Below are 26,920 nucleotides of genomic sequence, written 5' to 3'. Positions count from 1 at the left end.
GTCAAAAAACTAAGGATTAGGTCCTGTCCATATGTTATGTTTTTTGAACAAGTTAGCTATCTACACATGTAAGAGTACAAATGAAGATAGATTATCTTTTGTGTGAAATAAAGAGGTATGCTTAAAGGAGAGGTTCAATTACAAAAGTTCATGCACTATTTCTATAGAGCATGGAGCGATCATAGAGTTTGGATATGTGTGGGGCAAAGACATCAAATGGTTTTTGTGATACAAAGCCTCCTCAAAGAAACCAGAACAATGCTTGACACCTGAGGGTAAACAGGGCTGAAATCTCTCTGCAACTACCTGGAAACAATCTATCACTCATCCTGTTACATAAGAAATTATTACTTTTTAAAAAAATATACATTTGAACTTGGACACTCTTTTGGCTGATTATCACTCTCCCATTGTAGTCCTTGAAGAAGAAAAGCTAACTCACACCGGAGTATCACAGTTCCCAGTTAGGTCAGGTGCCCCCAGATCATGCTGGGCTGTCTTTTCATAGTCCCTGGTCACAGATCCTTAGAAATCCTAAACACTAGGAATGGATAAAAGAGATGTGGTACACACACACAATGGAATACTACCCAGCCATGAAAAACGAACCAATGCCATGTGCAGCAATGTGGATGGAACTACAGATTATCACACTAAGTGAAGTAACAGAAAAGACAAATATCATGTGATATAATCTATACGTGGAATCTAAAAGGATAACGTCAATGAACTTATTTGCAAAACAGAAACAGACTCACAGCCTTCAAATACAGACTTTTGCTTACCAAAAATGAAAGGCAGAGAGAAGAGGGATAAATTAGGATTTGGGGATTAGCAGATATGCACTGCTGCTGCTAAGTTGCTTTGGTCGTGTCCAACTCTGCACTGCTGTATACGAAATAAATAACCAACAGGGACCTACTGTGGAGCACAGGGAACTCCACTCAATATTCTGTAATAATTTATATGGGATATGAACCTGAAAAATAGATATATGTATAGTATATGCATATGTATACCTGAATTGGACTTCCCAGGTGATGATAGTGGTTAAGAACCTGCCTGCCAATGCAGGAGACATAAGAGACCCAGATACAATCCCTGGGTCAGGAAGATCCCCTGGAGGAGGGCATGGAAACCCACTAAAGTATTCTTGCCTGGAGAATCCCCTTGAACAGAGGAGCCTGGCGATCTGCAGTCCATGGGCTCACATAGAGTCAGATACAAGTGAAGCAGTTTAGCACACATACACATAACTGAATCACTTTGCTCTACACCTGAAACTACACAACACTGTAACTCAACAATACCCCAATATAAAAGAAAAATTAAAAGAAAAAGAAATCCTAAACACCGGAAAAACCCACAATACCTCATCTCCACATGTGATTCTAAACAAAAACAACACCCATTTACAAGATAGCATCTGAAAAGTTCTGCTTTTCCTTTTGACACTTTTTCTTTTTTCTTTCTTCTCTCCTTTCTCTCTCCCTCCCTTTGGTTTATTTTTTCCTTTCTTTCTATTGAATTCTCTCAAAATATATTTTTAAAAATTTCCCTGCTATGCTAGTGCCCTAAATATGTACTTGTTTAGCCAGTCTATTTGGTTATTCAACACTCCATACAAAGGAACACACCTCAAAATGTCCCTGCTGGAGCCCCTACAAGCCATCTCTAGTATACATTTCAATATGTCTAATGGCTCTGCTCACTCAATTCACGAAATGAGTCCACTGATGCTCTTTTCTTCTTCCTTCAAAAGGGAAAAGAAACCAGACGAAATGCATAAACCTGGTGGGATCATTGGCAACAATAAAAAGGTATTTTAGGGGTAACTGAGTGACTGATTATAGACCAAAAATTAGATATTATTGGATTAAATTTCTTAGAAATTATACTTGTATTGTGATCATATAGGAAATGTTCTCATCAGTAGGAAGTGTATGCTGAAATATTTAGGGGTTTACTGTCACTGTCATGCTATTTGTAACTTGCAAGTTGTTCAGCAAAAAAAGAAAAAGTGTGTGTTATATTTATATATATATATTTATATATATACATACACATACAGAGAGAGAGAGAGAGAGGAAGGGAAAGACAAAGACAGAGATAGAGAATGTCAAAGTGTGACCAAAATGTGATAAAATATTTACTTTTATTTCAACTTTTCTATAGGGGAGAAACCACATAATCATTCAAAGTAGAATCAAGTATCAGAAAAGACACAGTTGATAGTACGTGGAGCTAATATTCTGGGGTTTTCCATAGTCTGTAAGAGAGCTGGAGGACTATAGTTTTGATTTGTTAGATTCATCAAAGAAATCTGAGACTTAAATATCATTTCAGTCATTTTAAGTCATTTAGATAAACAGATTTAAGCACACGTGTGTGTGCTCAGTCGTAACAGACTGCAACCCCATGGACTATAGCCCACCAGCCTCCTCTCGCCATGGGATTTCCCATGCAAGAATACTGGAGTGGAGTGCCATTTCCTACCCTAGGGGATCTTCCCGACCCAAGGATCCAACATATGTCTCCTAAATTGGCGGGCAGATTTTTTACCACTGCAACACCTGGAAAAACCATGTAAGCACACACACGAGCACACAAAGACTTGAGTTCAAAAGCCCTACAAGTCACTGTCCAAATGCCCATTGCTTTCTGAGGAAGTCCAGCTCTTTAAAAGCTAGCTGTTTTTTTTTTTTTTTTGATGAATCTCTTTTACAACATCAGCTTTCTAGGAGCTCAGAAACTGCTAGGAATCAATAAAGCAATATTTCTTTTACTCTCCCACTCAATAAAATATGTTGCTTTCTTTATTCATCCAATTATTAAAAATTTAGTGACTGCCTGCTCTGCGCCAGGGCCAGCATTAGGCTCAGAACACACAAACAATTCATGAACTCTGCCCTCAAGGAGTTCAGGGTCACCTGGAGAGGCAGTCGTATGACACATGATCAAAGACTACTGTAAAAAATACTGTAATTATGGTACACATAAGCTGCTTTGGGACCACAGAGTAAGAAGCCATCTACTGCCTGGTGGATGGGTAATGGTAGTGAGGAATCAGAGGATAAACATTCAATACTAAACAATAACCATAACAGCAACAATAATTGTGGTCCTAGACCAGGAAACTCTATAATAACTGTACTTAAGAAGAGGTAGAGGGGGCCTTCCTTGGTGGCTCAGTGGTAAAGAGCCTGCTTGCCGAAGCAGGAGACATGGGCTCTATCCCTGATCTGGGAAGACCCTACATGCCTTGGAGGAACTAAGCCCATTCACCAGAGCTACTGAGCTACTCTCAAGCCTGTGAGCTGCAAATACGGAAGCCTGTGTGCCTGGAAGTTGTACTCTGCAACAAGAGAAGCCACTGCAATGAGAGGCCACAAGTACAGAGTAGCCCCTATTCTCCCCCAAAAACCTGTGCAGCAACATAAATCTATTATAGCCAAAAATAAATAAATAAAAATTTAAAAATAGGATTGACATTTATTTAGGAGAAAAAAAAGAGAGAGAGGCTTCCCTTGTGGTCCAGTGGTTAAGAATCTGCCTGCTAAGGCAATGGACACAGGTTCAATCCCTGGTCCAGGAAGATTCAACATGCCTCAGGGAAACTAAGCCCTCAAGCTCTAGAGCCTGTGCTCCAGAGCAAGAGAAGCCACTGCAACGAGAGGCTCTCGGACTGCAATGAAGAGTAGCCTCCGATCACTGCAACCGGAGAAAGCTGATGCAACAAAGACCCAGTGCAGAAAAAAATAATAAATAAAGAAGGAGTAGAGAAGGGTGGCGTTGGCAGAAGTCAACTCAAATGACCAGTAGGGAAGGTGCCTGGACATATCAATACAAATCTCAGGAAAATGTTAATAGGTCTGCCAGGCTAAATTATTTTGCCGTGATCATAAACTCCTTTCCCAGGTGCTCCTCCAGTGTTATCTAGATGATACTGTTTTTTTTTTTTTTTCCCATTTAAACAGGCCCCGAGGCTCATGAAAGGCATGTGAGTGACCTCTGGACAAGCAGCTGGTATGTAGCAAGACAGAATCTAGGTTAGGACTCGTTTGTCTGTCTTGTTATGTAACATCACGTGCCCACAGACTTTTGCCCAGGAAGATCTTGAAGGAGGAGTAGGAATTTCATAGGTGAACCTTGTAGGGAAGGAGCTCTAGGCAAGAGGTGAACCCACAAGGCATTAAAGAATTAAGAGAGTTTGGCAATCCTTGTAGACCTGGTTGTTAGGAATGATTGGAATAGACGCTATCCTGGTAGAGGGTTGAGGAGGAGAGAAAACTTGACAGGGCTCTTGAGTAAGATACAAGGGACCTAGGACTTCCCTGGTGGTCTGGTGGTTAAGAATCCTGCCTTGCAGTGCAGGGGACATGAGTTCTATCCTTGGTTGGAGAACTAAGAGCCCACCAGCTGCAGAGCAACTAAGCCTGAGTGCCTCAACTACTGAGACCACGCGCCACGACTAGAGAGTCCACATACTGCATTGAAAGACCCCCACGTGCCTCAACTTAGACCCAGTGAAGCAAAAAAAAAAGATACAAGGGGTTTGTATCTCATGGAGGAAATGTTGAAAAGACGCTGGTGGGATTCAGCTTTCAACTTTGTGATTATATGATCAATTTGTCTTTTTCAAAGATCCTTCTGTGCAAAGGTCCAGGCAATTTCTAACAGGAGGGGAGCCCCCCGAGGGGCAGGAGCCAGTACCCACTGGAAGGTGGAGCCTGCACTTTGACGGTAGACAGCTGCAGGATAAAGAGGTCTTATCCTTGCCTGCTGTTTTCTACCTGATCCTGCTTTCAACATGACTAAACACAGTATCTTTTCATCATAATCATAAAAAGCATCATGGAAACATTCTTTTAAAAATGATGACTAGGTATCGCTTTTGCAAATGGTGTTTGGGAATCAATAGTTTCCTCTGCTACTTCTATGGGAATATTCTCAACTTCCCATGTTGCTCCTTTGGAGGGATTTTGTGTTGGGGGGGTGGGGTGCGGTGGGAGAAGGAACTAGAGATTAAGAGATATGTCAGGGGGAAGTAGAGGTGTAGGGAGGATTGGATTGCAATTCAACATAATTTAATAAATGATTCAGCTTTTTTTTTTTTTTTTTTGCCACACCATGCCTCTTGTGGGATCATAGTCCCCTGACCAGAGATTGAACCCGAGCCCTCAGCAGTAAAAGCACAGTCCTAACCACTGGCTCACCAGGGAATTCTCTGATTCAACATACTTTTAAGGATCGAACTCAGGGGCTGAAAGTGAGTCAAAGATGGTTCTTGGTTTTGCCTGAGCAACTGGGTGGATGGTAATGTCATTCTCCAAAATACAGGTGTATTTGGAGAGAGATTTTGAAATAAATATTTTGAGTTCAAATTTGAACGTGTTAATTTTGCCTAAATGGGGAAACATGAACATCTTAATATTGTCTTACAATTTATGAACATGATATTCTTCCCCATTTTCCTTCGATATTTTTAATTTATTTTTTGTTGTTTTTTTTTAATTGAAGGATAATTGCTTTACAGAATTTTGTTGTTTTCATGATCAAGTTGGGTTTTGTATTCCAGGGGTACAAGGATTTTTCAATATATACAAATCAACCAATGTGACACACCATCTTAACAAATTGAAAGATTAAAAACCGTATGATAATCTCAATAGATGCAGAAAAAGCCTTTGATCTCTTGTAGTAGAACTCTTGTAGTTTTCTGCATATAGCTCTGCAAGTAATTCATCGTTTCTCTTGGCTGTGTGTATTTTGAGGAGCCTGCATACTTCTCTGTGGAGAGGTCCTGTGGGCAGGCCTGGGGGTCTGGTGTACTGTCTGGGCTGGAATTTGGGTTTAATAGAATCACATTTGTTATGACTATGACTGTCATATTTCTCAGGGGCAGAAGAAAATAATATTGAGGATTAAAAGTCAACACGATCACTATCAAATGGTTAATTCTGATTCTTATTTTAAGTTTAGGAAATAAGTCGAAGAAGACCTGAGAACACCACAGTGATGACTGAACACATGGGTTTTGGCACCAGAGAGCATATGTGTTTAGCTCCTGGCTCTGGGACTTTAAGTCCCAGGTCCTGCTAAGTGTAAAGCGTGTTTGATAACAGTGCCCACCCCACAGGGTCACTGGAAGATTGATTAGGGCAGTGCACCTAAGGCCTGAGGACACAGAACAGTGGTTGTCACAGTGAATCCTCAATACCTGTCAGTAACTGTTATTAGTTATATAACTGAATTGCCAGAACCCCATTTGGGAGATGCCTTGGAAAAACCTTAATGGTCTTTGAGGGTCCTGGCATTGCTAGGTAGTGACTATTGATCTTCACAAGAAAAGATGATATTCATTGCCTGTGATAATTTTTCTTGCATAATATATGCCCAGGATTTGGTCACCTCTTTCTGAAGATGAACTGCATGTAAGAAAGAATATATAACATCTGAAATTTCCTGCTGAAAGCTCTTTGTTTAGAAACCATGCCTGCTTGTGATTTTTAACATGTGTTTACAACATTTCCCAAATGAAGTGTGAGGATTGTGACTGGATAGCACCACGGACTCACAATTTCTTTCTGAAGGAAAAACAAGGAAAGTGCTTGGAACTCATATCCTGATTTCTATGCCTCCTCACCACCAGTGGTTGCCTAGCCTTGTTCACAGGGGTTACTTCCCTGGTTTAGCCTATTTCAAGCTTTGCATGAGTTGGCCCAAATTTGGACCCAGAGTTCTTCAAAAGAATCCCAGTTCAGGGGAGGACAGAAATTGTGTATTGACAACTGTATGGTCTGGACATTGCTTTGCGCTTTGTTTGATGTGGGGTGGCGGCAGGGGTTGGGGGGAGATGATAGAATATAAACTCTTTCAGAAAGTCTTTATTTTTTTCCAATTTCCATTTCATTGTGTTTAAAAGAAAGGTCAAAGGAATGTCCTCGCCAGGAAAAGGAGTATACTCTAGTATTGACAGGCCCCAGGAAAGAGACCCACAGCTAACTTTGCGACTGGCATGGTAGCATCGACTGCACCTGCTTTAATCACACAGAGGAGCTGAACAGGTGCTCCTCTGAAATCTCTTGTGGTCTTATTGTCGGGAGAAAGCCAATGGGTCTGGGACCCAGTGCCCGTGCTGCAGGTACTTGTGCGTGTGTGCTCAGTAGCTCAGTTGTGTTCAACTCTGTGTGACTCAATGGACTGCAGCTCTTCAGGTTCCTCTGCCCATGGGATTTTAGAATACTGGAGTGGGTAGCCATTTCCTCCTACAGGGATCTTCACGACCCAGGGATTGAACCTGTCTCCTGCATTGAGATTCCAGCTGCTGCTACTGCTAAGTCACTTCAGTCACGTCCGACTCTGTGCGACCCCATAGACGGCAGCCTACCAGGCTTCCCGTCCCTGGGATTCTCCAGGCAAGAACACTGGAGTGGGTTGCCATTTCCTTCTCCAGTGCAGGAAAGTGAAAAATGAAAGTGAAGTCGCTCAGTCATGTCTAACTCTTAGCGACCCCATGGACCACAGCCCACCAGGCTCCTCCATCCATGGGATTTTCCAGGCAAGAGTAACGGAGCGGGGTGCCATTGCCTTCTCCAGGGAAGCCCCAAAGTCTATGGTGCTTTTGTGTTCATAGATTGCCATAGTTCTTGATGGAAGTTGTCTTAGGCTGCAGAAAACGTGTGTTGAAAGTGCTGTGGGTTTTTTTTTTTAATCACCATAAAGATAAATGGGGGGGGGGGCATGCAGAAATGTTTCAAAGTAGTTTGCTCAAATTCTACTCAATTACACAGCTTGTAACCCTGCTATTAACCTTGAGCAGAGTCTGTGGAGAGCTCCAGGGGTATTGTTCTTTGGCCAGTGATGGGCCAGGTAAGGCACAGATTGATTTGATTTGAAAATCTATTAAAAACATGGGAGTTGCAACTGTCACAAGCATATCACTGTGGGAATGTAAACTGGTGGAGCCACTATGGAAACAGTATGGAGATTTCTCAAAAAACTAAAAATATAACTACCATATGATCCTATAATCCCACTCCTGGGCATATATCCAGAGAAAACCATAATTCAAAAAGTCACATGTATCCGTGTTCATTGCAGCACTAATTACAATAGCCAAGACACAGAAGCAACCAAATGTCCATTGACAGATGAGTGGATGAAGAAGATGTGTTACATTTATATAATGGAATACTACTCAGCCATAAAAAAGAATGAAATAATGCTACTGGCAACATGATCACAACTAGAGATTAACGTACTAAGTGAAGTAAGTCAGACAGAGAAAAACAAATATCACATAATATCACTTATACATGGAATCTAAAATATGACACAAACGAACTTACCTACGAAACAAATGGAGAAGGAAACGGCAACCCACTCCAGCGTTCTTGCCTGGAGAATCCCAGGGACGGGGAGCCTGGTAGGCTGCAGTCCATGGGGTTGCTAAGGGTCGGACATGACTGAGCGACTTCACTTTCACTTTTCACTTTCATACATTGGAGAAGGAAATGGCAACCCACTCCAGCGTTCTTGCCTGGAGAATCCCAGGGACGGGGAGCCTGGCGGGCTGCCGTCTACGGGGTCGCACAGAGTCGGACACGACTGAAGCGACTTAGCATAGCATAGCATATGAAACAAAAACAGACTCAGACATAGAGACCAGACTTGTGGCTGCCAAGGGGGAGTGGGAGGGTAGGAGTGGGAGTTTGGGATTAGCAGATGCAAGCTATCACATATAGAATGGATAAACAACAAGGTCCTACTGTAGGGCACAGGGAACTATATTCAATATCCTGTTATAAACCATAAAGGAAAAGAATCTGAAAAAGAATGTATATATGCATATAACTGAATCACTTTGCTATACAGCAGAAATTAACACAACACAGTACATCAACTGTACTTGAATAAAATAAACTAAAGAAAAAAGACAAAAACACTTCTGTAAATATTATCTTAGTCTGTAATTAAATTGCATCTCTGGTTCACTTGATCTTACGATACATACTTTTTAGTCTTTTGAATGTGAGGTGCAGATTTATACATATTAATATTTGGAATCAGTAATTGTGACATTTAAAAATGGTATAATAAAAAAGGGATAACAACACACAGACTGACTGTGAGCTCAATCATATCCAACTCTGCAACTCTGGCGGGCTACGGACTGTAGCTGGCCAAGCTCCTTTGTCCGTGGGATTGCCCAGGCAAGAATACTGGAGTGAGCTGCCATTTCCTCCTACAGGTGATCTTTGCGACCCAGGGATCAACCCGTGTCTCCTGCTGCTTCTGCATTGGCAGGCAGATTCTTTACCAATGAGCCACCTGGGAAAACAGTATGCAGACTAATAGATGGTAACTATCCCTTGCTTTTTGAAATGGAGATAATCCTGGTAATGGATTCAATACTTGTAAGAGTCAATTGTGTTTTTTCATTTGGTAAGAGCAGAGATCCCTCAGACACGAGTTTTGATGCATCTGACAAGCAGTTCCTATTCTCCCCTGTGGAGCGCAGGAGGCTTTCTTTCTAGAGATGGCATCCCTGCCTAGCTCTGCCAGCATTCTCAGCCTTGTGAAGCTGCTGATCATCCCCAGTTGGAACCTCTGCCCCAGATAGAACATTATTTACATTTGAGGCTCTGGGCTTCTTGCAATAAGTGATTAAAGCTTATTTACTAAAATAGCCTAAATAAAAGAACTACATCTAAGTTCAAAATTCTGTAATATAAAGTCAACTAGGTCAATGTATTTTTAACCTAAAATCTCTCTTGTAATTTGAAGGGCCATATCACAATTCTTTGACCAAAGCTCTTTACTTTCAGGGGAAGGGAGAGATGAGACAGAGTATTTACTTTTATAAATCCTGTTTTGAGTTATTGTCATAGTAATCTAGCAAGGAAGATATTTTTAAACTACTTTATAAAGATAGAAGCTAAGACTCAGAGAGGTTAAGCACTTTCCTCAAGGTCATAGAGCTCCTGTCTATCAGAAAAGGTTTTCAAATCTGAGACTGTCTGACATTAGATTCTGTTTCCCTTGCAAAGCTGTATTTTATTGACTCCATTGGCGGTGGGGGGGGGGGGGGGGGGAATGACATTTTCTTCCTCTGCAGCAACTAAAGTTCTGCTAGTCCAATCACTTCTGTGTTATCTCCTGTGTCAACAATCCTGTCTCTGACGCACCCAGTCAGGTTGGGGTGGAGTGCTGAGGGTTTTCACCAGTCTTTAACCTGATTTAATCACCTTTGGATTCTACAGACAGCTATGATGCCACAGGCTCATTCCTGGTAGGTGAGATAAGTGTGAGGCGAAACCAAACTCAGTTTTATATGTCTTACCAGTGCTTATCACTGGTCATACTTTTGTGATAAGTACAATGTTCATATAAGAACATGAAGGATAGCCGGGACCATCATGGTGTGCCTCTCAAGAGCTTGGAAGTTTCTCTTCTTCTGAGCTGCTCTCTTCTACCATCTTGGCTGCTTCCTCTATCAGATCCCAGCCAATGTTCAGAGGCTTTTTTTCTTGTTTGTTTGTTTTTGCCATTTACTTGTGCATTCCTCTTTTAAATCTCTAACTTGATATGTCCTCATATTGAAGGTTTCTCCTAACCCCCTATAAAGGCAGGGTACCCCACCACCTTTAAATTTTTGTGTTGCAAAATAATGCACCCTTGACTTTAGGGGAAACACTAACTGGAACCGCCCACCCTAGCCAGGCACAACAGTAACCATTTGTGTGAGTTATTTTATGACAGGAGGTCTTGGTAAGGAATACGGAACTAACAAGCCACCACCAACAGGAAGAATTCAGGAAAGGTCAAAAGGAGACATCATGTGTCCTTCCACCTCCTAGAATCCTCCTTGCTGGAACCCATCTTGTCTGAGCAGTGGATGGGCCACCAGGAAGCACACTGAGTCAGAATAATTGGTCAGCGACAACCAGGAAACTAATCCCATCACCATAAAACTCTAGACTGTGGACCACATGGCAGAGCAGCCCTCCTGGGTTCCCTTATCCTCTGGTTCTCCACTCTTGCACCCTTCCCAATAAAGTCTCTTGCTTTGTCAGCCAGTGTGTCTCGGCTCAGGTGGTAAAGGATCTGCCTGCAGTGAGGGAGACCCAGGGTTCGATCCCTGGGTTGGGAAGATCCCCTGGAAAAAAAATGGCAACCCACTCCAGTATTCTTGCCTGGAGAATCCCATGGACCAAGGAGCCTGGTGGGCTACAGTCCATGGGGTTGCAAAGAGTCGGGCACAACTGAACGACTAACTCTAAGGTGTCTCCCTGGACAGTTTATTTCCAAGTGTTAGACCACAGCCCACTCCCAGGCCCTTGAAGGGGTCCCCCATCCTGCAACACTGATAGTTAAACTAAAATACAGTGCAATGGAATAGCCTCCTTTTCCAGACCAGCCCTAAGTGCATGTTTCCCATGCCCTTGTTTGCCCTTCACTTCCTTTGCCTAATTTAGATGTGTAAGCTCAATGCACAGATTCTTTCCTTTGTTTATGTACATATGGTGCCTAGCACTAGTCTTGGGTTTAACAAATACAAAATAATCATGACTTCAGAATGATTATTATTAGTATTGGCATTAAAAAAAAATCACAGCTGGTCAAGAATATTGAATTTCTCTTTTTTCACATGACCTTCACTGGTTTGGACGCTCCTAAAGCAGACAGCTGTATTATAACTCGCTTGCTTGCCCCCTTGCAAGCAAGGTCTCTACTACTTAGAGATCAGGGTTGGGGATAATTGTAGCTGCTTTTCTTTGTTGGAACACATTTACAAATTCTGCACTGCATACCAGTGTTCTGGTGGATGTAATTTTAGTGTATGTAACCACCTTAACATAACCAGAGAAACCCAGATTCAATAATATACAATGTTCCATTATGACAGAATTATCTTGTGGGATTCATTTTGCATGTTTGAAATGGAAGGGTTTTGGTTTTTTTCCTCTTTGCATTATTAATTTAAGCCTTCATGATAACCAACATGGGCTTTTAAAATCTATGCATTAAACACTCCTTGACTGTGTGATGGCATTTACATTGTTAGGTTTTAAAACGAAGTCCTTAAGTTTACCGATTTTCAGGCTTTAAAGCAACTGTGAATCTGCATACTTTACCTATATGCTTTTAGAGGTCTCCTTAAAATTGGCAGACTGATTTTCGGACTACAATTTCACAGGGCAATTCATAAAAATAAATGCCAAACCCTAGGCAACAATAGAAGGAATTGACAGTGGATCAGAAGTTTAACAACGCATTTCCTTTTAGAAATGTCAGCACCAGCTTTCTCATAATCAGGAAATACAGAAGTCTGTACTTTCCCACCAGCCCAATAGTTCAAATGCAAACACATCAGCGGAAGAAAGTGGTTTTTTCAGTGTGGGGGATGCAATCATGATAGAACAGTTTTATTTGTTAACCAGATTGTTCTCTGATTTATATTTTTATAAAAAAAAATTTGTGGTCAGAGCAGAACCAAGGTCATTATAAATACATTTGGGAAAATGGTTTCTTTCTTTTAGAATCAGTTCTAAAATATCCACACGTTAACATGACACTACATTAGCCTCTTTCTTAGTCATAAGACAGCATCCTTAACTCTGAATTTACTAGGATTCCTAAAAAATCAAACCTAAGAGTCTGAGTCTAATTGTGCTTTTGATACACTTCATCTGACTTGTTCCCTGAGCTCTCTGCTATGTACTCACTGTTTCTCCCTGGGCTTGTAATTGTATTCTCCACCTGGGACTCTCTGGAATGCTATTTGCAGGTAGACACAATATTACCTAGTGGAGTATGCTCATTGACAGCAATCCAGTGTCTAAACTACAGCCTTCCACTCTTTTGAGATTCAAGTAACTGCAAAACATTGTAAATAAAAATTGTTTAGGAGAAGGGGGAATGTATGTGAGGAAGCTTTTTAATAGAATTCAACCTCCTTCAGCTCTCAGCCTTGCTTCCAGAGGGTTGTAATCACTAGACACAATGGTAACTAGAGGGATCTCTTGTCTTGGAACAGGGAAGCTTCCTGGATCCTAGCATCCTGGTCATTCTCCTAGGTAAGGGGAAGAAATTAGGCAGATGTCTAACGCATGGAGCCAGCCCCCAAAGGTCAGGGAACAGACCATGTTTGTCTTACCCACCACGAGGACTCTAAGCACAGACAACAGTGGATCCTGGCACATCACACACAATGAATACTTATTGACTGATTGAATAGTAAACGTTTAATGTGCTATTTTGGAACAAAATGACTCTCTATAGATAGATTGATAGAGATGTATCAATTCTATTCTTGTGTCATACCTGGACCAATATGAATTTTAGAAAGTTATTTTACTCACTTTAAACACCTAACTTACATAATGTATTTAGAGATGTATTAGAATTTACTGTTGTAATCACTGAGGCTTTTTGAAGTTATAGGTAGAATGGTATTAAGACCGGAACTTGAAATGTATTTCTAGAGTTAAAACTCAATGTTCTATTTATCCCTTAATGACTTCCTAGATAATATGACAGAACATGCCTTAAACATGCCTTTAACATGCCTTTATGAGGCAGCCTAATAGATGGCTTACTTGGATTATGGTGACTGACAGTTTGGTTTAGACTAACTGGCAAACTGGCAAGTTTGTGTCTGATTTTGTCACTTATGGTATACACTGCATACTGTTGGAGCTCAAATGTTAATAAAAAAGCAGTTCATGCTAAGTGTTAGGTGTCCTAGATGCTGAAGGGCGATAAGCATTATTGACATACTTAGATAAGTAGATCCTAAATAGTGGGGAATTAACTTTAATTGAAATTAAATGATAGCTTAGAGGTTGACAGTGAGTTAGTAATTTTGTTGGTGGATAAGAGACACTATTAAGCCTCACTTGAGGTCATCGGGGTGATTCTGTATTACAATAGAGCACTCAGAAAAAAAAAAACAAAACAAAACTGGGTTTGCAACTGTAACTCACAATTTTCTGGGTGTGCAGTCTGGGTGAGTGGGTTCCTGCCCACTGCCTGGGCTTTGGGGCTCTGCTCTAGCTTTACCCTCTCTGTGGGACAAGGAATTCCATGCTCTTGGAACACCCTGGGGCCTGGAACTTACTGCTGTGCCACTTTCAGGCCTGATCATCCAACTCTGGGAGAAGGCAATGGCACCCCACTCCAGCACTCTTGCCTGGAAAAATCCCATGGACGGAGGAGCCTGGAAGGCTGCAGTCCATGGGGTTGCTAAGAGCTGGACACGGCTGCATAACTTCACTTTCATTTTCTGCTTTCATGCATTGGAGAAGGAAATGGTGACCCACTCCAGTGTTCTTGCCTGGAGAATCCCAAGGACAGAAGAGTCTGGTGGGCTGCCGTCTATGGGGTCCCACAGAGTCGGACATGACTGAAGTGACTTAGCAGCAGCAGCAGCAGCATCCAACTCTGGACCACAGCTGGAAAAATCACCAACGGGAAGCTTTTGTGAGGGGTATGATGTTGTTTGGATGTACAGGCTGGGATGTTTTTGAGTGCATGAATCTTTGGGTAGAAGATAATGGAGCTGAGGTGGGAGGAAAATGAGGTGTGAGTATCAAGCCAGAAGTCTGTGACATTGTGTTCCATTTAATTTTTAGCTTTAAGAATTTATGATGAGGTCTATATTAGCTTGCCCCTGACCCCTCCAAACTTCAAGGCAGGCCTAGAACTGGGGCAAGTCACTTAGCCTATTTTAGTCTTAAGTTTCCTCATCTGTAAACAGGATGGTAGTAACTGTTCCACTAACCTCAAAAGGTTGGGAGGATAAGAATGATCTTTAAAATATTATTAACTACTGTGCTGAGCACACAGCATGGTTCAAGCACTCTGCAAGGCACTTTGAATGGATTCTATTAGATCCTTGAAAATCTTCAGGGCATGCAATTTTTATCCCATTTTTAAAGAGCAGCAAACAGGCTCAGAGAGGTTGCTTCTCTCTTAGCCTCTCCTCCTCCATCAGGGGCACAAGTGAGATAATGTATGTAACAGTCTCCTACACATACAAGGTGATACTGTAGTTATTCATTATTTACCTCATGTTGGGTGAACAAAAGGAACAAATATCACTGATCTTCAGAAGCTCACATCATTATGGAGGGAAACAAACAAGAAATAAATCAAGTAATTAAAATATGTAGCATGTCAGACGGTGGTAAGGAAAGCAAGGGAGAGAAAGAGGGGCATGTGGAGATAGAGGGAAAGTCACATTCGAATAAAGATACAAAGGAGAAGCGGAGGGAACATCATTCCAGGCTTTGTTTTGTTTTTTGGTGGCCTACGGAAGCCGGTCACCAATGCAGGTGGGAGGGGAACTGCAAAGGGAGAGGCCATGAGACTGCGAGTTCTAAAAGTGGTATGGAGGCCAATGTAGCTGGAAAATGAGTAGGGGGTTGAGTTGTAGGGGATGAGTCAGAGAGACAAGTGAGGGAGGACCACTCTGTAGGTAATTTAGGCCATAATAAATAAGGACCTTGGCTTTTACTGTAAATGTGATGGATAACTAATGAACTTTTCTTTCTTTTCTAGCAGAAGAATAGGGCTTCCCTGGTGGGTCAGAACATAAGGAATGTGCCTGCAATGCAGGAGTTCTGGGTTCAATCCCTGGGTCGAGAAGATCCCCTGGAGAAGGGAATGGCTACCCACTCCAGTATTCCTGCCTGGTGAATTCCAGGGGCAGAGGAGCCTGGTAGAAGAGTAAGTTGAACTGGAATGAACAGATTCACTATACACATTGGAGGCAAGGGGCAAAAAGAGGGAGGCCAAGTAGGTGGTTATTGCAAAGTGCAAAGTTTAGGCCAAAGATGATGCTGGCGTGGACCAAGGTCATGGCAGTCAAGACAGTGGGTAGAGGTTAGATTCCAGATACAGTACTCTGAAGGTTGAGCTGACACGTTTATTGAAATTTGTAGGGTGTAAGAGAAAGAGTCAAGAAAGGTGCCAAGGATTTTCACCTGGGCACTGGGTGACTGGTGTAGATGACTGTTGGCTGGAATGGGGAAGGCTGTGGGTGGGGCATGTTTGGGGCCAAAGATCTGGAGCCTGGTTTGCACATGTTAATTCTGAGACATCTACTGGGCACCAGATGGAGATGTCAGGTAAGTTTTCTCACTTCATTGGACTTGATTTTTCTTCTTCTCTCTTTTCACAGAGTGGTAATGACACTTATTCAAGGTGGTGGTCTATGTCATAAAGAATCTGATGCTGGCCCTCAAGTGAGGAGTTTGAGAGAAATATGGGGAAGCAGTTGGGGCAAGGGTAATATCTAGAAATACAAAGGTCTAGAGATACAATTTGTAACTCAGATTCAGTTTCAGAAGGTTGGGCCAGGACGGTTTCTTCTCTTGGAAGCCGCACAATCTGTTTAATGCCACGCAGATGATTTCAGGAACCTAAAATGTTTGTTCATAACCTATTCCAACTGTTTAAAATAAACTAGATGTTGAAACAGTATGGTTGAAAATTGGAAGAAAGTCCAGCGTAGTAGGTCGTGCAAATAACAATCCTTCTCTGAATATGGCCTCCATACAGACAGCAAAACATGAACTTATTGAGGGTGAGCGAAAGGGAGGCAGGTAAAAATAAAACCCTAGGACCAGAACTCCAGAGCTGTGGCCGCTGGTTGGCTGACCTTACACTTCTCGACCTGGCCCGGGGGTGGGGGTGGGGGAGGTGGGGATGGAACACAGCAGGCACAGTGACATCTTAAAGGGCTCTGTCCTAGTGTTTCTGAACCAAGTAAGTCCGACTTGGGTCCGGGGTCTGGAGGTTTACTCTGCCTCATGCCAAGCACACCTGCAAGGGTTTCTGCTTATGTCACAGGATTTGCTGTCTGAGTCTCGCGCAAAAGGCTGATCACCTTTAAATCTGGAGTGTTTGCCAGTCTAGAGGCGGTGTTTAGTCCAGTATTGAACCTGCACGTTTCCACCTCCTTAGTTTCGCGGTCACTTGTCAGGCGCCTGCTGAACACTGAGGCAGGAGGGAACGCTTTCCGTGAAGCAAGTCACAAATACACCTAATAACCCCCTAGAGGACTGATTGCCTCTGCAGCGACTCGGAGCCCAACCCCTGGGTTCAAAACGACTGCCCAGGGCGGCCCAAGCTGTGGCCGGACTTCTGTTCCAGGTCAACTTTCAGCCCCGGCGGCCGAGACCTGGCGGCAGGGGGAGTATGGAGAGGCGAGGGGACGCTGCAGATCCCCCGGGATTCTGAGTGGGATGTGGGTAGGGGGCGCGGCGTAAGCCGGGGAAGGGGTGGGAGTGGGGAGAGGGGAGAGGGGAGTCTGCGCCTTCCGCCCTGGCGCTAAGACTCGTCGCCTCCCCGAGGCCAGGTGGAACGGGGACCCCGCCAGCCCCGCCAGGGCGCTGCCATCCCGGGCCGCCGGGCCGCCCGGCTCACCTGGGCCGCCGAAGGTGCCGCTCACCAGCGAGGGCGCGGCCGGCGGGCCTACCGGCTGGGGGCCCGGGGGCGGGCCCGGGCGCAGGACGCCCGGCCCCCGCCGACGCGGCGCGAGCCCACTGGCCGCAGACCCGTCACTCACTCTTCACCATGGTTGCAGCACAAAGCGACCGGCCCCGGAGGCCGCTTCCTCCCTAAGGAACGGCGGGGCGGCGCGGAGGCGCAGGAGGAGGAAGAGGCGGGGAAGAGGAGGGGAGTCGCTGCTTCCCAAACACTCTCCGGGGGGCTGTGCGCGACGCCCGCCGCCGGGAGTCCGGACCCGGCTGCCAACGGCCCCTTCCCTCCGCGCCCTCAGACCGGGAACAAAGTTGCCGAGAGTCAGGCGGCCGAGGGCGCAGCCGGGGGCGCTCTGGCCGTTCCGCGCGCGCTGATGGGGGGAGGCGGCGGCGGCGGAGCGCACGGCGGCTGCCGGGGCGGCGGCGGCGGCGAGGCGGCCCGAGGGGATGCAGCAGCAGTCGGGGGGCTCGGCGGAGCTCAGTAGACAGAGCTCCGGCGCGGCGGAGACGGAGACCGAGGCGATTCAGCTCCGGAGCGCCCAGACTTGAGCCAGTCCTCAGACGGCGGCCGCGGTGCCGGAGTGCTTTCCGGAGACCCCCAGAGGAGGGGGAGGCCCTGCGCCCGGAGGAGCAGGAGGCCCGCGCGCCCCAGCCTCCCCCCTCACCGCGGCTCGAACTCCCTAAAAATAACTCAGGCCCAAGAGGGCCGGGAGGAGCCGCCGCCGTCCCCGAGAGGAGCCGGGGAGGCGTGTCGATCCAGGGCCCGGAGGGAGCCTTCCAGACCGCGCGGCGCAGAGGAAGCGGAGGAGGCGGAGGAAGCAGGAGCTCCCGGCTGCCGGGCGCCTCGGGGACCCTCGGGCCTCACGCCCCCCGCCCCGCTGCGCGCCCGGGGCCCCGCCGCCCGGTCGCCGCCGCCGCGGTTTGGCTGGTTGGCCCGAGGCGGGCGGGCGGAGCGCGCAGGGCGGAGGCGGCGGCAGCGGCGGCGGCGCTGGGCCGGGAGGAGGCGGCCGAGGGCGCGGAGCGGCCCCGGCCCGGGCCGCGGGGGGAGATGGCGTCCTACGTGGATAACAGCTTCCGCCAGGCGGTGATGAAGAACCCGGCCGAAAGGACCCCCCAGGTGAGACCCGCGTCGGCTGCGCCGTCCCAGCCTCCACCCCTCCCGACGCCGTTTGCCCCGCGCACCCGCGCCTCCCATCAGGTCCCCAACTTCCAGTGGCTTCCCATCTCCAAGCCTTCACCGGGTCCTCCTGGCATTATTTCCCCCTCTCTTGGGTCTTCTTTTCGCTGCCCTCTCGGTGCTGTCCTGCCCCCGCGATTGTCCGGCGGGACAGAGAGGTCTTTCCCGACCGTCCCGTCTTCCCAGCCGCGCGCTGGGCCTGCGAGTCAGCGGGGGTGACCTCTCCTCGGCCGTCCCTCTTGTCCCACCGGCCGCAGTGCTCCCTTCCTCCGCGAGCCTATGGCCCCTTCTGCCTTCAGAGTTCTTGGGTGTTTGCAGAGGTGTTGAGGAAACTTAAAGGGCTCTGCGAAAGACAAATCCGCGGTGGCCTTCTAAAGTGAAACGTTTGAGATGTTTGTATATTTACTGTTTTGCTTTTTTGGGGGGGAAAAAGGATGCCGCTTTCCAAGGAAGGGAGGAAGAAAGTTGGATAGCTAGGTTACTGCTTGTAGTTTCAATTGCAGACAGAACTGCAGATCAGGCATGTTCAAATACTAATCCCCCCCCGCCCCCCCCCGCCCCCGGGAAGGGCACCCTGCGGATTCTTCTGGTGTTGCACAACCTTGTCAAAATTAGGTAAGTTGGTTAACCTTTATACATTTCGTTTACGTTCAGGCTTATTTTTTTCTGGCTTTAAGTGGAGGAATTGCTGATGGTGTTGGATCTGGTCGTCTCTAGTTGGACTAGAAAGGGGGAAATTTATAAAATGTGGTGGTTTGATTTTTTTTTTTGCTTGTAGTTGCTGACTGGATAATGACGCATGCGTTGGGATGGTGACTCCAGGGGATCCTGCTGCCAACCTTCTTAAGACAAATAAGCCCTCCTGATCCTTGGGACCATCAGATATTTAGGATCTAGTGCTTGAAAGAGTGGCTTCGCTTGTTAGGTGTTGGATACCATCTGTTCACATCCAAATGCTCTCCTCTGCCGTTGACGGTTGTTATTTAATGCGGGGAGAAGAGGATAAAATAGACTCTTCCACCGGCTGCCTTTGGGCAAGGCCCAGGAACGGCACCTGGTACCGTTTTTCATTTTTTTTCTGAGGCAGCCGTCACATCTGGGGAGTGTAGCTAGAGTGCGCATATTTACCAAACATGTGGAAGATGGGTGGTAAATTTTACAAGGAAAATTCAGTTCACACTGTCACCGGAAAGTTCCCGTTCTGAAGGATTACTTTACCAAAAACAAGGACTGTGCTGCTCAGGTCCTGTTGCACTGCCTCTCCTGTGCCTTTTCCACCTACTGTTTGTTTTGTGGTTGGCAATCACTCAGTTTTCTGCATCTGAAACTGTAGGTTCTCAGCCACAGTGTGATGGAAAAGCTAATTTCAGTGAGGTGTTTCAATGCCTTTCAGTGTTTGAGGTGCCAAGTGAAATCACACATGCTGAGAGTATTAGAACTCAGTAAGGTGGTCAGAAAATGATGTCAGAGGCCTTGGGTGGAAATTAGAGAGAGGGAAGTGGTGTGTTTGGTTGGTTGATTAGAATAGCAGTGACTCAATACCTACTATCAGGTGGTGGTGGGGGGGGGTAGTTGGTCACCAAACAAGGCTGAAAGAGACAGAATGTCCACTGTGACAGTGCGTGGATTGTGCCAAAGAAATGAACTGTTAAACTTTCCTCTTTCCGTGCCAGCTGTGGAGAACAGAGTGAACACCGACCAACATAGAACTTGGCCTGAGTCAGAAGTGGGCCAGTTGCTACCGACACCAACAATGTGCAAACTTCTCTGACAGCCTGAAAGCAGCATATTTATCTCCCTCCCCCCGCCCCTCCACACACACCTTCACAGAACAAGTCACCCTCAAGAAACTTACCAAACATTTTGAACTTTCGTGAGTGTCCACCCTATTAATTTTAATGCTCAATGCAAACCTCCATGTTTATCATTTTAAAGAGAAAGTAGTTGGTAAGGTGACTGCTTCCCATCTTTACCTGGCTTGTTAAAAAGAATTACTTTTCTTCTAAAAGTTTGAAATTTACTCAGAAGTAAAAAAAAAACAAAACAACTTTGGTATCAGATACCTTTTCTGTTGAGTGCTTTGTGAATGTGAGGACTGGAAGTTTCCCTGCACTCTTCTCATGACTACTTGAGAGTTAGTATTTTGTAATATAAAAGCAAAGTTATTAAACCTATGAACAGGCACACATGGATCAGGAAAGTTTTGATGTTGTGCTTCCTTCTGTTTCTCAGGATAGATTTATGAAGAGTTTGTATGATTCTTACGACAAGCAAAAGAAAGGCGCTTTAAGAAAAAAGATAGAGGAAAAAAACATATATATATATATATATATATATATATATGTTTTGTTACATTCATTTTTTTTTTTTAATCCCACCAACCCAGTCTCCTAAAACCCGAGAAGACATACTTTTGTACCAGGTCGGTCAGTTGCCTAGAAGTAATCATGCTGTCACTTGTACAACCTAAAAAGTTAGCAAAGAAGTTAAAGAGGTTTTGGGGGCAGGGAGAACCTCAATGCCAGACACAGGGACTTTGAAAATTACTATGAAATTAGGAAGCTTTTCATAGCCACCTGGGAAATGGAATCCATTTTCCCCATTTATTTAGGCACTTCACTAGATGGGGGATGGTAAGGAGAAGCAAGCAAAATTGTCACCTGAATTTTTAGCCAGATGTTGCACATTCAGATTTAAGGGGCTGTCACTATTTCTCCTGATATTCTGGGAGGAGGAAAAAAAACTATCTTTAATCCAGTATGTATCCAGTATTGTGTGTCTGGAAAATGGCTAAGTTGTAGTCAATGGGGCACTGTATTCTCACTAACAAACCTTGAAAATAAGGAACACTGCACGTTCTATTGATATTTTTCAGTGCACCTCTTGTTGAAAAAAAGGACTCTTAAGTAATTGCTTTATTAAACTATTTGGGTTTATGTCTTTAATCACTTAAGTGGGAAGCTTGGTCACCTAAGCAATTTAGTGAAGTAAAAGATGTAAATAAATTACAAATAGCTTCGCCCCCAAGGCTTTAAACAATAAAATGAGTTTTCCAAACCATTTTATTAACTTACTGAGTTCAGACCCTTTCAGATTGCTTAGGTAGGGTGTTTAAATGCCTGTTTTTAGTCTTTCAGGTGAAACATCTATTGCAGAGTTGTTTTTTCTGCTTTAAAGATTTAATATGTGTTTTTAGCTAGTTGTAAAAGTTACTTTTTAAAATATTTGTGTTTTAATTTGTGTTAAACCATTTGTGTTAAAATGGTTTGTATTTTAAAAAGTATTTTAAAAAACAGCTCCTGCCTCACCTCTTCCTAGTTAATAATATTACTTTGTTCTTCACTGATTTTGGGGGGGGAGTGTGTAGCTATACACCTTTTGATTTAGTTGCAAATTCATGAATTTGTCATCAGAGAGCTCATAACAGTGCAAGACTATTCTTTGCAAAAGTCACTTGGTAGAATACCTCTTGAGTGTTAATAAGAGGGTTGAAAAAGTGCCTTTAGCACAGGGAACTTTAAACTGTGCGAATCTGCACAAAAAGAGTTTCTCTGGTGGATGTTTAACTTTCAAATCTAGTGGAAGAATTGTCTATTTTCACATAAAAATTGACACATAAAAATTTCCATTTCTTTTTATCATTGTTTATTAGCAGTCTTATATTTTCATCTGAAAACTTATACTTTGATTATATTTTGGCTTGTTTTGGGGCTCTAGTAATAAATAATTTGTCTTAAGTAGTTTTTGTTCATAAAACACAACTGAATGATCTGGGTGCAATTTTGAAAAGCATGTCTCACAAAGTAATGCCTGTTTGGGTACAAGCATTTAGCTCTCATAGCAATGATATTTGAATTTGGAGGTTAAAAAAATGCACATTTATTACTGAAAAGCTAATTTCAGACTGTATTAGCATGTGGCTCTAAACAAGTGAGGACTTAAGTTTGTGGTAAAAATTATTAACATTCTTATGCATTATTGGTGGAAACTTAGTTGCCTTCAAATAACCTTTTAAACATTTAGTAATTAACAGTTCCATAATTAGCTTTGCATATCTTGGCTGAGATTCAAAATGAATCTAACTGCAGTGCTGTGTGGAGGCTGGTTTAATATAGTCCTTCCCAGACCCTGGGATTTTCATAGACACTCAACCCCACCCCCCTCCCCCCCAAATTAAAAAAAAAAATGAAGAGGACTTCCTGGTTGCCAACTTGGTGCAGTTTTCTTCCTCTCAAGAAAGGATGTAAAATAAAAAAACCCAGCTATAACCTCTTAACACTATAATTTTACATATGAAAACTCACCAAGGTTTTTTGTTTTTTTTTTTTAAGTAATTGAAGAATAGTTGCCTTACAGTGGTCATTTCTGCTGTACAACAAAGTGATTCAGTTCAGTATATATATAACCGTTTTTTGGGGCCGCACTGGGTCTTTGTTGCATAGGCTTTCTCTGGTTGCGGTGCTCGGGCTTCTCACTGTGGCTGCTGCTTTTGTGGAGCACGCGCTCTGTGGGTGCGTGGTCTTCAGTGGTTGCAGCACTCAGGTTTAGTCGTTGTGGCGCACAGGTTTAGTTGCTCCTTGGCATGTGGGATCTCCCTGGACCAGGGGTGGAACCCATGTCCTTGGCAGGAGGATTCTTAACCACTGGACCACCAGGGAAGTCCCTAGAAGATCTTTAAAACATTCTTTTCCATTATGATTTATCACAGGATATTGAATAAAGTTTTGTACTCTGCAGGACCTCGTTTATCCATTCTATATATAATGGTTTGCATCTGCTAACGCCAAATGCCCAATCCATTCCCCCAGTTCCCTCCTGTTTGAAACCATAAGTCTGTTCTTTTTTTTTTTTTTCTCTTAATTTTCTGTTGGCCTGAGAAAACTTCATCCAGGTAGATTTGGGGGCGGGGGGGAGTTAAACACAGTAAGGTCTGCCTTTGATGTTTGAAATTTAAGTCATATAATGTCGTATTACATAAAGTAATAGCAGCATTTGCTTCCGACGTAAATGAATTATTTGAAATAAAGATAGAGTAACCTTTTTGAAAAACAGACTGCCTTCTTGACTCTTCTGAAAAAATTGGTTGTTGTTTGTTTTTAGCTTTGTTTTGTAAGCTTTATAGGTAATGAAAAGGAATTATAATTCCCTCAAAGAACTTTGGTCTAGACTTGTGTAAAGAGATGTGGAAGTGCGGACCCCGGTGATAGTTCCATGATATTGGTATTATATGAGCTGTTCCCTCTCCTGGTAACAGTTTTCTAGAGGTTTAGAATTTCTCAAATATTTAATAAGAGCTAGATAAACTGCAATCAGAACTTATTTGATCCTGTTAACTGCTGGAAGTTCAGTTGACCAACCAGTACTTTCTGGCCCTTGGCAGCTTTCTGTTCTCTAGCTTGTGGTGTGTGTTCATGTAAAAGCTAATCAGAAAAGAGACCCTGAAGAAGAATTAGCCGTTGGTGGTTTATTCTGGGGAGGGCTGATAGTAACTTTCTTAGAAGCCAGCTAGCAATCAGTGGAACTGAAGGGATGCACGATGGTGATTCTGATCTCTCCTGAGTATTCATGCTAGAGTTGAAACTCATTCTTTTTAAAAAATAATTTTTGTTTTTAGTTTGAGATAATTGTAGATTCACATGCAGTTATAAGAAATAATGCAGAGATCTCATTACAAAAACGTTTGTAATGTTTTCCCCATTACAAATATCTTACAAAACTGTAGTGGAATATCACAACAAGGATACTGACAATGATAAAGCCTAGGTGCAGATTCCATTACCGCAAGAATTCCTTTTGTTGCCTTTTTATAGGCACGATCACGCCAGCCCTACCTCTGGCAAGGACTGATCTCTTCTCCATTGCTATAATTTTGTCATTTCAAGACTGTCATGTAAGTGGAATCATACACAGATTGACTTTTTGGATTGGCTGTTTTTCAGTTAGCATAATTAAGACATGTTACCTTTTGGCCAAAATGAGTTTAGTTACTATTATCTCTGAGTGGTTTGGGCTGTGTTCTTGAGATACCAAAAGTATTTGGGGATGGGGGCAGCACAAGGTAAGGTGGATTTAAAACAGTAACAGTGAGAAATTGTTAATAAACATAGGTATAAAATAAAAACCGAAGATCATTAGATCTTGGATGAGCAAGAGTTGTGAGAGTACAACACATTTGGGATATTTCAATATATATAGTTTTTTTTCCATAAAAACATTTTTTTCTGTGTATATAATGTAAGTGTAAAGGTAGTCTTACCATCTAGAATATGTCATGAAAAGAAATTACCTGGTTTTCCTCAACCGAAGTGGTGTTTTACAATTCAGAAGGAAGTCTGATGGATGTATTTATACAAAGGAGTTCCAGGGGGACAATTTGAACAACCAAATATGGAATTATACCTCTAGGGGAAAAAATATCCATGAACTCATGCCAACATAAGTAAATTATTAAATAAATAAATAGGGGAGAAGAGACAGCTCTTTGTTACAGTAGGATTCCCCCCCCCCGCCCCCCAAAAAAGTAGAAGGTGTGCTAGAAGTGGAAAATCACTGGTAGGCAAACCTTACAGTAATAATAGTTGCAAACAAGAATCAGATGCCAGAACTAGTGGGTGAGAGTGTGATGACAAATATATATACATCGGATATCAGAATATTTGCTTAGTCTCAAAGTGTCTTCCCCACAAGATCAATTAATTAATTACAAAGGGGAAATCAGTACTTTTAAAGTGAAGAAAATTAGCAGATACCAAATTGACTAGGTGATCAAAGTTATATCACAAGATGTGTCGACATGATGCACCAAGAAGGGCACATCTGAAGTGGTGTTCTTACTAAAAAGCCCTTCAATTTGAGTGTCATAAAACACTAGGCAAATTCAAATTTTAGGATGCTCTATAAGACAACCTGGAGGAGGAAAGGGCAACCCACTCTAGTATTCTTGCCTGGAGAATCCGTTGGACAGGGAAGCCTGGCAGGCTATACAGTCCATGGGGTCACAAAGAGTCGGACACGACTTAGCAACTACACACACGAGATGGCCAGTACCCAGAAGTGTGTTCAAGGATGAAGTGCTGTTGAAGAGCCACAGATTGAAGGAGACCAAGGAAGCATTATAACCAAATGAACTGTGGGATTCTGGGTGAGGTCTCGGACCAGAAAGTAAACACTGGGACAGCCGGTGACATTTGAATCGATAGTTTTACTGTGGCAGGCTGGATGAAGAGTGTATAGGATCTCTGAACTACCTTTTATAAAAAAATAACTTGTTTTAGTGTAAAGCTATGTCAAAATTAAAAGTTAAAAAAAACCAACAACCAGCTTTTGGGGTTGTTGTGACTCTGACAAGAGGCCACCAAATTAAGATATTAAAAAAAAAATAATCTTTTTTCCTGAGTTAATCTTAATGAAGAGCTCAGTACCTTTTAGCTAAATATTTTGCGTACATTAGGCCATTAGTGACATGGCTGAATCAATATATTAGAGGAAATCACACACACACATATCCAAGCTTGCAATAAATGGACAAGAAGAGCTAAAATTTATTCACCTTTTCCCCTAAATTTTGTAGATATTCCCATAAAAATGCAGTGTATTTTACCAGTTGTGACGGTTTCATGATCCCAAATGTAAGTGACTTAGAATATTTGGTATATGAAGAAAATGTGCAGGAGATAAAATGTTCCATGCGCATGAGGCAAGTAGAAAAGACGCTGCGGTAGTAGTTTAAGGAAGTCAGTTGAGGTGAAATCAAGTTTGTAGCATCCCCCTCTCTTTCCTCTCCTGTGAACTTAAAGTCTCTAAATTGTTACTTTTGGTAGGAGTGAGGAGGTGGAAGGGAGGGGGAGGGTGGCAGTGACTGTTGAAGAGGCAGGTCAGAGGCCCTATTACAGCTGGAGCTGATGAGACCTCTGAGCTGCGTGTGCAGCGTTTCATTAAAATCAGTTCAAGACAGAAATACAAATCTTTTTTCCATATATATATATATATATATATATTTTATGTATATATATAAATGGAAAATTGAAACACAAAGGCATTATAATATAATGCCTTTGTATTTCTGTTACAACCTCCCCTCCTCTGCCAGCCACCTACCTTTCTTTCTTGTGGTAAATATTGGAGAATACATGTTGTTTTTGTATACTATGTATTTTTTTTCTGTAACTGAAACTAGTGCTGGAAGATTAGATTAAAAAATATAGGTGCTAACATTTGAGATAACTACAAATAAATTATAAGCTGGGAGATA

The 26,920-nt window shown here is 43.3% G+C and overlaps 1 protein-coding gene across 12 annotated transcripts in view; it reads left to right on the top strand.

Moving 5' to 3' along the window:
• The first annotated feature begins 18,452 nt into the window (after positions 1 to 18,452).
• The window catches only part of RAPGEF2 (Rap guanine nucleotide exchange factor 2), a 269,177-nt gene continuing 260,709 nt past the window's right edge, over positions 18,453 to 26,920 (top strand). For all 12 annotated transcript variants that reach the window (XM_070769172.1, XM_070769165.1, XM_070769166.1 and 9 more), the window contains exon 1: positions 18,453 to 18,609. In XM_070769172.1, coding sequence (XP_070625273.1) covers positions 18,541 to 18,609 — 69 coding nt within the window. In that variant the 5' untranslated portion in view covers positions 18,453 to 18,540. The remainder of the gene's footprint in view (positions 18,610 to 26,920) is intronic.

Source organism: Bos indicus, chromosome 17 (genome assembly GCF_029378745.1).
Source record: "Bos indicus isolate NIAB-ARS_2022 breed Sahiwal x Tharparkar chromosome 17, NIAB-ARS_B.indTharparkar_mat_pri_1.0, whole genome shotgun sequence".
In the NCBI taxonomy this organism is placed as follows: domain Eukaryota; kingdom Metazoa; phylum Chordata; class Mammalia; order Artiodactyla; family Bovidae; genus Bos; species Bos indicus.
This window is presented reverse-complemented; position numbering and strand designations above follow the sequence as displayed.